General features: G+C 46.6%; 1 protein-coding gene across 1 annotated transcript in view; it reads right to left on the bottom strand.

Moving 5' to 3' along the window:
* CCDC167 (coiled-coil domain containing 167) overlaps window positions 1-10,909 on the bottom strand; it is a 12,019-nt gene extending 1,110 nt beyond the window's left edge. Inside the window, exons 1-4 of the mRNA XM_010022835.1 lie at window positions 10,858-10,909; window positions 10,160-10,266; window positions 3,885-3,979; window positions 1,429-1,481 (exon numbers count right to left, since the gene is read on the bottom strand). Of these exons, the coding sequence (XP_010021137.1) occupies window positions 1,429-1,481; window positions 3,885-3,979; window positions 10,160-10,266; window positions 10,858-10,909 (307 nt within the window). The remainder of the gene's footprint in view (window positions 1-1,428; window positions 1,482-3,884; window positions 3,980-10,159; window positions 10,267-10,857) is intronic.
* Between the last annotated feature and the right edge of the window lie 71 nt (window positions 10,910-10,980).

Raw genomic sequence — 10,980 nt, 5'->3', positions numbered from 1 at the left:
GTTAGGCTGCCGGGCGCAAGCAGGAATACCCTGGTGCTGCAGGTTCCCAAACTGGTGCTAGCATCAAGAGGCTTTTAGCTGTCCTTTCTGCCCCTTGTTCTTCCCACAGCACAAGCCTTCTCATACAACTGCAAACTGCTTGAATCTGTAAGGCCACAGAAGAGATGGTAAGGGCAAGCAGTCACATAACCCCAGGCAGCTTAAACAGAAGCAGTAATGCTGTTGTCAGCAACTGCTATTGGTAGCTTCAGGTGTGGCAGCTGGAATAAGCAGATTTAATCAGAGGCCATAGCAGTGATCTGAACAGACAATGTGCAGATGCACTGTGTTCTGTTCCAGGAGGAACAGCTATCACCATTAGGTGAGGCTGTTGCTGCTGCCCCAGCAGCCTGCCACATTGCTCTGTTGATGTGCTGACTGCTGGTAAAAGGGTGGCAGTGATGTCCAGGGACTTCTGCCATCTCCAGTGGTAGGTATTTAGGGAAAAGCTTTGAATCCGTTTAAAGTAAATGTCAGTCAAAGAATCATAGAATAGTTAGGGTTGGAAAAGACCTTAAGATCATCTGGTTCCAACCACCCTGCCATGGGCAGGGACACCTCACACTAGACCATGTCACCCAAGACTCCATCCAGGCTGGCCTTGAACGCTGCCAGGGACAGATCTTCCAGAAACAGTCCTTTGACTTGAGTTAAAATCACAAATTTGCTGACCATACGCCAGTTTTCAACTTTACAGGCCTAAAAGGACACTTGTGCTTCCTTCCCCTGTGTGAGCTCTGGTGCTTGCACTGCTGCAGAGTTCTGTCAAGCAGTTAACACCCTGATAATACCAGCAGCCTGAAGACATTCACAGCAGCATCCCTAGTGGAATGGAAGTGCTGTCAAACCTGTGGTAGCTCTGAGACTCTCTACAGCAGCACTTGCAGCAGGGAAAGACACTGGCTCCCTGGAATTGGAGGCAGCACCTCAGTATGAATCCCTACACTTGTGTGCTGAATGGCCCCAGAGATCGGTACAATCTACCCAGGGAGGGTAGACTTTGCTACACTCCAGAGAGCACTTGCCAGCTTGCTTAGCAACCCTCGATATAAAAAGAGGGGAATAGAGGGGGTATGTTAAAAGCCACTCAAGTCAGTCTGTTGGCTAAGATTATCTAAAGACTGCTAACTTGGGGTAAGTGAAAGGGACATCTTTCAGTCCCCTCATTATCTGATGCTGTTTTTTCCTTCCTCTCTGATAGCACAGCTCAAGCAGGAGGATCCAGACTCCTATTATAATATGCTGACTAAATTTCCCTCTATCTAGCTTTCTTTGGTTGAACCTAAATTCAAAGGCAGAAGTCAGAGGTGGCAGAAGCTGGAAGATGAAGCTAAGCTGCAGCACTGATCCCATCCAGCCCAGAGGGACCATTTTTAATGAAGCTCTTACCATAGTTGTCAGCTTTGGTCATTAGTAAGTTTCTTTCTCTCTCCAGTGACTTTCTGTAATGAGAAGAGGAGTTCATTACCTGCAAGGCACAACACAGTCTATTTCTTTGCTTACACGATGGAAAAGAGACTGTCCCACTGCCAGGGATATTTGTGCACAGAATGAACCCCTTACCCTTCACCATGGAGGGGTGACAGTTTGGAACCCCCCTAACTGTGCAAGAGATACAGCAGTTTTAGATTATTTTCTCCTTCCCACAAACTGCTTCCTATCTCTCCTTTCAGGACAGTGTCAGTCTATGCAAGCAGGCTACAGAGGGGGTCTATGTATGTCAGAGAGCTCCCTACTCTGTTCCCCCAGGTGGAGTAGGAAGTTCTGCCACAGCTATGGGACTGGGCAGGGTCCCTACATGCTCTCTGTAGGATTCTGCCCCTCCAACATATCTGGAATGCTAATTCTTCTCACCGATTGAAGCTGGTCTCCCTTTGACAGAGGTATCCTATTTACACAAATTGGTCAACTCAAGGCAACACGCTGAATCCAAGCCCAGTAACAATCAGTTAAACAACCTGTTATTAAACAGAAGACTCCAGATAACAACAGTAAAGACTAAGTCAGGTCAACCCAGCCCTCGCCTTAAACTGCACAAGGTAATTAATATATGGTTTACAATATAAATACAAAACCAAACTGCCTGAAAGCAGCTGCATTTCCACTACAGCAGTGAGGATGCAGTCATTTAGACTCTCTGCATATAAATAACCATGCTCTAACAAATTATCTCCTGGTTCAGAGCAGACAAGAGAAAGCAGTAAGTGTAACAGAGTTTGTCGTTCCCCTTGGGGCAGAGCAAGAACCCGTAAGAGGAAAGAGATCCAAATCTATGTGTACAGCTAGTTAAGTAAGGGATGGCAAGAAAGCAAGCTACGTTGGGGCAGCAGGAGACGAAAGGGCTCTTCAAGGCAACTGGGGAAAGGCAGCATGGAGTGCAGGCAGGTACAAGTGAGAAGGCAGATTTACCAACATGACTGAGCTGCTACTTAGGAAGTTGCCTCGTGAAGAGAGTCAAGGGAAGAGGCTTTGGGAATGAGACGTGAAGAAACCATGACAACTGAACTTCAAAATGGGAAAGCAGAGCTCTCCTTTATGTGCTACTCACTTAATCAATTTTGATCATGGTACCTTTCTCCAGGGTTTTTTTAATGGTCTGGATTAGGGCAACAGAATTTCTGTTTCCATCTCCATACAAGTTGCAAAATCCACAAAGGGCCCCAGGAATCCCTATGTCCAATTCTTTGCTCTAGGGCCTGTATTGCAGAGAGAAATCATACATATATCTTCCATCCTGTCAAGTTACCACAACTGTAGGTTTGGTTGCTGGCCACCTAAGAACCAGATAAAGAATACACACTGTAAACCTAAGAAGAATTTAGGCCTAAGAAAGAATTGTTGAGATGAGGAGCTAGCAACGAGAGACAGGACCCTGCACAAATATGGATGGGGATATAAAACCCCAGTAAAGGGCAGTAGGGTGAGAAAGAGAGTGGAAAGGAGGAACAAAGAAATTAAGCTGAAGCTGGTAAGTATTGGGGTGTGGAGATGTCACCACTGCTGGGATCATTTCTAACTGGGTTCTGTAGGACAGTCCTGTAGAGCAAACACCAGGACAGCTCCCTGGGCCTACGAGTGAATTTCCAGCCTTTTTTTTTTTGCTAGGAGCAGAGTAGTAGGATGTTGGTGACTGGAAGAATGTCCTCGAGCAGAGAGATTTGAGAATGAGCTGGGAGATTTAGGATCTCTTGCTTCACAGTCTAGAGAAATAGCAGGTTCTGCCTCTGTCTGCTACAAATCCAGGTCAAGTCCAACTCCAGCTGGGACTCTTGCTTGAGTCCCAGCTCTAGAAGCCTAGAGTTGCCTTTTCCATGTCAGTGACAGATTTCAGGGGAATTGTCCCTCTTCCCTTTCCCAAGGAAACCCAGTGTGTCAATGTATTCATACATCCTGCTGCATCTGCAGCACAGGCCCAGCTAGAGCAATTTCCCTCAGTCTGGTTTGGCCCTCAGTATTAGTTGCTGCACATCTCCCCTGACTGAAGTTAGGCAGTTTTGGCAAGGCTTGAGCAGCAACATGCAGTGGACCTTTGTTAGACTCTCAGAGCTGTTTCCTAGCAGGCCAGGAGCCAGCTCTGCAAATGAACTGGCAAGTTTTGGGTGCTGCTTAGCTGGTTGTGGTGCAGGGTGGAGTCAGGCTGTTGGTAAGATAAAGCTCTCTCCATAACTCACTAAACTTACCACCTTGGCAAGTTCCCCAAGTAAGCTCCAAGCTGGGGCAAGAGGGTCTTGTCATGGGGAACCACACATTCCCACCCCTTCAAGAGCCCTTGCTCAGTACTACAGCAAGATGACAGGTAGGTGAAGTGCACAGCCACAGCTGTGAAAGGAGATAGTCACCAATACCTTCCTTCAGAGCTGAGCTTCTCCCTGCGCAGTTTAAGATCCACCTCCTCCACGCTCTGTCTGCAACGTGCCAGCTTCTCCTCCAGCCCATCGATCTGTAAAACACCACACCAGTCCCCATCATCTCCTCTCCTAGCTAATATGGATCCATGTCCACTCAGATGGAAAGGGTGGCAGCTCAGCCACTCCACCTCCTTCCTCCCCAAATCAAGGGAGGAACTGCCTCAGCCATGTGTAAAGATCACAGCACACAAAGCCCACTGCCTCTCAGATCAGCCTGTATTATACCCCAGGCTACTGTGACACTGTAATCCCAGCCAGCAAAGCCATCTCTAACACCCCCCCCTTGCGTGGCCAGCAGCTGGCCAGCACCTTTTTCCTAAGGTCTGATCCTGTTCCAGCCTGTTCTAGTTTCTTTGCATCTGGCTCCACAAAGAAAGATGGGATTTAAAGCATCTTAATGGAATTAAAAGAGGATAAAATGAGAGGAACTGGCCTTGGCCAAAGCCTGAGGCACAAGGTTTTGTTTTAGTGCTGGTGAAGTGATACAGACGTTCACAGGACATGACTACGAAACAACCTCAGCTGTCTGTCTGGGTGAAGAGGAGACAAGAGGAAACACTGACACCTACCAACTAACTGTACAACAGCAACAGCAGTCTGCAGAGCATGCTCAAGAAAGCATTCCCCACCAGCACCTTTGACCTGCACCAAGTTTGGCCAAAACATGTTCCTATGCAGAAAAACACTGGTCATCTCCTTGTGTCTCCTTGTCAGGTTTCCTAACAGCCACCCTGCCCCTGCATCTTCCTGTGGAGGGAAGTAACTGTGGATAAATGAGAGGATTGATCCACTTGTGTGCAAATGGATTGCCCAGGTGGGAATTAGACTGTGGACAACAGTTCTCCAGGGAATCATTCCTCTCTTCTACCTAGTAACCAGAGAGTAGATATCTTTAGGAAAACTTCTGTCTTTCAGGCTTGCTTCCATCAGGGGAACAAGCGGGACTGATCAGGTAATATGAACACAACATCCTAGCCAGAACGAAAATGGCCTCAGTGCCATGAGGTGGCATGACCTCCTTTTTTAGCTACTTAGCACAACACTCCTGCTGTGCCTGGTTTTCCAAGCAAGGCTAAGGCCAGCTGGTGGCTGGCAGCATGGGCTCTCTGTGGTGGGAGCCATCACTCACGAGAAGCTAAGAGGCAGCACGGTCCTGGATAAAGTACTGAGGTGAATGGGACACCAGCTGCCTGGACATGAGCCTCAGAGGTGGCCTGGGGCACAAACACTCCCACAAACAGTGATATGGGAAATAAAATCGAAGGTAGTGATCCCTAATTATTGCTGCTTTGGGAATCAGATCTGTTTTGAGCTCATTAGCAATCTCACACCTTCTGCTCAGGAAAGGCAGGTAAGTGTTATAAATAAGCAGGATGGGAGAAGAGGCTTGATGTAAAGGGGAGACAACAAAGCAGACTGTAAAAAGCAGTTTATCCAGCCAGCTGAACAGTCTCACTGCAAGAAGCACAGTATTGCTGGGGAGGGGCCACATGTAAGAAGGCTCAAATTAATCTTTGCATCTTACCAGACAGAAATTTCAGAGTCCTTTTTTATTAGGCAACTCTGCCAGGGCTGTTGAAATGCCATCAGCACAGCTTCCCTGAGCTCAAACAGAGGACCAAGGCACATCACCTTATCCCAGAGCACAGAGAATGGCGCTTTGGTTTGCTTGGATGGGGACAAAGTTAGTTTTGAAGCATGTTCGCATTCAGTCAAGGCAGATAGTTGTCCTTCTCCATATTCAGATGTGCTAGTTAAGAATGTTAATTCCAGCTGCTCATCACTATCTCTCATCCACTACAGCTTAGTGAGCGAAATGCATTTGCATTGCCCCAGTCTGCTTCAGGGCCAACCTGGAGCTTCACCCAAGTCAGTTCTGACCATGCTTATCAGCAAGTTTGATTTAATGGCAGAGTGCAGTGGAGTGGAGGTGGGATGTCTATCCACTCCAATTTAAGAATAAACATCTCTCTCGCCAGTTCCTACCATTTGCAAATGACTGTGTCTCTGCTCCCTTATCTGCTGGAAACCCTCACATACAGGCACAGGAAGAGGTAATTCAGCATGTGTTACCTGGCTGCTCCTTAGCCAGCAAACTTATCACAACACACCATGCCTTCTCTGGAAACATATTTAAAAATCATGTTAGATAATACAATTTAATGAGAGCTTTGGCTGCCAACGCCACCACTAAATTATCTGTGTCACAGCACATTCTACCCTCTCCTCCAGAACTGCTGCTCCTTCTCAGTTTGCAGTTGCTCTCACCAGTACATTCTCTGCCTGTCATTTCGTAAGACATAACAAGAGGATATTCACCTACTTTCTGCTGACTAAAAATCTCCAGATTCCACATAATACTTTAAAACTTTCCACTGGTTTTACTGCTCTTAAATCAAACTTAAAGTTTGGGTCCCCTGATGGAGAGCAGTAATTTTGCTAATAAACCACATGCCCCAGAACTGCACCATCAGCTTTGCTGAGCTGGGGGCACAAGGGACAGAAAATAATAATAAAAAAGAAAACCATAGCTGAAGGAACAAAGACTCATTTCCTCCAGAATCTCACTGTTTTCTTTCTTCGGGCTAGTCTGGGGCATCAGGGGTTGTAAGGAAGGCCAAGAGTGAGGAGTCCCACATGTTATCCATTCGCTGTGCCTCAGTTTCCCTACTTATAAACCAGAGCAATACTATCTGCCTTCTGAAGTGGCTCATTTACAAAAGGAGCCTCGGACATCAACCAACTATGGGAAGAGTACCACTGCCTCACTTGGGATCTGTTCCTGAAGCTACAAGTCTCTCAGCAGCTCAGCCATGTAAGAAAGTCTTCACTGTAGGGCAAAGGAAAGAGAAAACAAGCACAGGGAGGAATCACAGTAACGCCTGGGAGTTACTGATTACTCTCTGGGCTGCTGAGCAAACTCCCAGGAGGGCCATAGCCTGAAAAGCTGTAGCACCAGAAAATCTGCAGAGCTTTGGCATAATGCCCTGCAGCAGCTCTCCAGGAGAGCAATCCTAGAAGCAGGTGCATACCTGAGCTCATTGTGGATGGAAAGCTTTCCCTCCTACTAACACATCAGAAGGTTAGCTGGAGTATGTACCTAGGCCTACTGGAAGCCTGCATGAAAACAAAGTGCCAAGCTCACTTAGCTGTACTATCACTGCACTTCACACTGGCTTACCTTTTTAGTGGTAATCTCAGCACAGTGGCTTACAAATTGCAAATATGAACCCTTGCTCCTTCTAGCTCTCCTCTCCATGAAGAGGATCCTCTGGTAGAGAGCTGAAGGGCAGCATGCAGAAAGCTCACGTAACAACCCTTCAGCTTCACATGGCCTGTAGCAGGGACACAGGACTTCACTCACAGCAACATCTTCACGTAGTGTCAGTTAAAGGGGCAAATGAAGTGGGTGCTTCACATCCAGGCAGCAGCATGGGGCACACAGAACTGCCCTTCTGCTCCTCAAAAGCCACTCCACAAAGTCAAGTCCCAGCAGTTCTGGATGCACAAGGTGGTCTACAACCAGATGCCTCCCTTGCTTCACAAGGTATGAGAAGGCATTGAGCCATCCTTGCTGAATTCTGGCAATACTCGCCTGCAATCTGGAGACCTTTTTAAACCAGAGAGACCTGAAGTGGATTCCAATTCAAACTGTCTTACACGCTTATTACAAATCTCCTTTATTGGGCCCATCTTGGGCAGGGTGCCCGAAATGGCTCACATTAAAGGCAGAGACAAAGAGAGAAGAGAAAAAGCAGCAGCTTTGCTTACAGAATTGAGCTGGATCCCTTTTAATACATTCTGTAATGAATTAATAAAAGCTTTCTTTCCAGCAGAAAGGCTAAAAGTGCTTTTCAAGAACTGGCATCCACCCTCCACTTTTATGAGTTCCCTAATTAAGATCCTGGCGAAGAGCCATATCACACATACGTCGACATCCAACAGCATTAGGTAATGAGGTCTTCGTCTTCTGACCCTCATAAAACAGATCAAAGCCAACTAAAGAAGTGGGGGCAAAGAAAAAAAAACCCCTTCCCTGAGCAGCCTTCTCATGCCTTGTCACCTGCCAGCACACTTGAGCCGTTCTTTTCATAGAAGAATTAATGGTTCCTGCATCCACAAATTCAGCTGGATAATTAAAATCAGCCCAGCAGAGATGAGTTTTGTTTGAATTCAAATGCTAACTTGCAGGTCATGGACACACTTCCATTTTCACCACGCTCTTGGAATCATTTTGCATGCTGCCAAATCATTTTGCAGACGCTGTGCCCACAGCATGCTTGGAAATATTTACCAGGCAAGCCACTACACACTAGAAAAAGTCTTAAGATAAATCCTGCAGATCAACCCTCTGTGTCGATGAAGGAGAAAGGGCTGAATTCTACTGCCTACAAGGCACTGCCTAAGCACAGGGTGTTCTCTTTGCAGCTAACAACCCCAATTTTTTGCTTCCATGAATTGTTTTCAGTTGTTGTCTGAGCCACACGTGTATTTTTAAGGGCTACAAAATCCTCTGGTATGGAACAGCCACAGGCTGTGGGAAGAACCAACCCCTCCTGTTTGTTCTAAGCTAATTTGATGTGATAGCCCTAAGATTGTATTGACATTGAATGGCCATTCTTTGTTTAAAATTACAAATAGCATGCAGAGGATACAGACCTATACGGGACCCTCTTGCAATCATGTTTTCAAGCTTAGAAGGATGTAGTATGCTTAGTTGTTTCTCACATAGAGGTTTTCCAGACCTTTGATCATCCTTACCACTCTCTTAAGTTCATTCCTGTTCAGTCTGGAGAAGAGAAGGCTGCGTGGAGACCTCATAGCAGCCTTCCAATATCTGAAGGGGGCTTACAAGGATACTGGGGAGGGACTCTTCATTAGGGACTCTAGTGGTAGGACAAGGGGTAATGGCTTTAAACTTAAACAGGGGAACTTTAGGTTAGATATAAGGAAGAAGTTCTTTACAGTGAGGGTGGTGAGGCACTGGAATAGGTTGCCCAAGGAAGTTGTGAATGCTCCAACCCTCGCGGGGGTCAAGGCCAGGTTGGAGAGAGCCTTGGGCGACGTAGTTTAGTGTGTGGTGTCCCTGCTCATGGCAGGGGGGTTGGAACTAGATGATCTTAAGGTCCTTTCCAACCCTAACTATTCTATGATTCTGTGATTCCATTCTTGCTATTTTGCTACAAACCGGACCAGTCTTCCCAGTTTCATTTTCCTGACAAGTCTCGTCATGGAAGTCCTGTGCAGCTCAGCACTGTCCATAAAGCTGCCTGTCAAAAAGCTACAGAGCTATATAAAAGGAAAAGTGGCAAAAGTTTAAACCATCACAGCATTATGGAGACACATTTATATCAGTTTAAAGCAGGACATATCAATTACACCTGCAATTTGTAAGTGCAAGCTAATCTGGTAAGTGTCCATATAGAAAATTGCATCCATTTAGCATCTTGACTTCAGTTAAACAAGCATGACTCTGCCTAGATTAGGCCTTTCATAGCTAGCCATGTATCATGTCGTATTAGGACTCATTTGGAAAGTTTTCTTTACAATCGTAACAGCTCAGAAAGTAATACTGAACCAAATAAATGTTTAAACTGCGAAATCAGTAGCTTGGTTGTCACACATTCTGACACCTGAAAAACAGCCCTCACATCCTCTGCCTTAAAGGAATTATGTTTTCTTCCTCCCTAACTTCTATTCAGTACCTTTCTCATCACTGCAAGGGGGAAGGATTTTTTCTTTTAGTAGTACCTTTGCATTGAGAGGTTAAGTTTTCACCTGTAACACTGCAAAGAAGAACAGTTCTACAATCCTTTCAAAGGTTGCATGTTCTATCATGACAAGTCTCCAGACACTTTTCAAGAATATGCCTTAGCAGCTAAAATCAGTCCCTTTTCACTGTGACCAGCAGGTCCCTGACAGGCTCACCCTTTTTACCACCTCTCTTTCTGTAAGGTAGACCCTACCATCTCAACTCTCCTTGTCTGTCACAGCTCAAAAAAACCAACCAAAACTCCGTTATTTCAACTCTCCCTGCTAGGCTCACTGAAGGGAAGCTCGGACAGTTAGCACGCTCCCTTCTGGACTCCCTGTGGTGGTTATATTTCGGTTAGAGTGCCCAGAAATGTCTGTTTCTCCAACAAAAGCCTAACTAGATGAAACAGACAAGAAAACTACCATAAACTGAACTCTCATTCATGACACAGAAGGACACTCATCTTTACATTACTGGCTGATGAAGCATATATATGACATGCTCCAAATCCTTTCCTCATCCTTTCTACCCTGGCTATCTTGGTCTGCTGCACATAATACTCAACTTGAGGACAGAGAGAGGTGACCAGTGAGATTCACTGGAGAATCCAGTGGACCAGTGGATTCAAATGGTCCCATTTCAGCCATTTGTCAGGAAGTTCAAGGGTTTGCTGAACCCAAAGTTGCTGCCCCCAAAGTTGCTGCCCCCAAAGTATCCGCAACCCACAGACTTGAACTATGGCCTCTCCACTGCCTCCCCCAAGTCACTCTGGATAGCATTGTTCGCTGCAGGAGCCGGGATGAAGTAAGCTTCAGAGAGACCTTAACTGACATGCCTCAGTTTGTGACTGCAAAGATAAAGTTTAAGCAGAGCTCACCAGCAGCCCTCCTGCCACCAAGGAGACTATGAAACACCCAACAATAAAAAGGCAGCTTTAGAAGGCAGGCATGCTCTTAAAAACCAGTCTCTCCCCCCTCTCCTGCTGTGATTTACAGGCACCTCATATGCTGGTTTATCACTGGTGTCCTCAAAACCAGCTGCCTGTGCCCAGCACGGTGCTGACTCCCACCACTGCACACACAGGCCAGGCTGTGCAAAGATTTGCTAGCCAGGGGCATGAGCTTGGTGCAGCACACTCCACGGGCACACACTTACTGCCTCTCCCTGCACTGGGAGGCTCACTGGGAGCAAGACTGCCAAACACCATCGCTCGGCCAAAGTCCTGGGGCAGAGGACGCGGCAGTGAGCTCTCTGCTCACGGGCGGGCTCAGCACAGCC

The sequence above is a fragment of the Nestor notabilis genome, unplaced genomic scaffold (assembly GCF_000696875.1).
Source record: "Nestor notabilis isolate BGI_N333 unplaced genomic scaffold, ASM69687v1 scaffold19749, whole genome shotgun sequence".
Classification (NCBI taxonomy): Eukaryota; Metazoa; Chordata; class Aves; order Psittaciformes; family Psittacidae; genus Nestor; species Nestor notabilis.
This window is presented reverse-complemented; position numbering and strand designations above follow the sequence as displayed.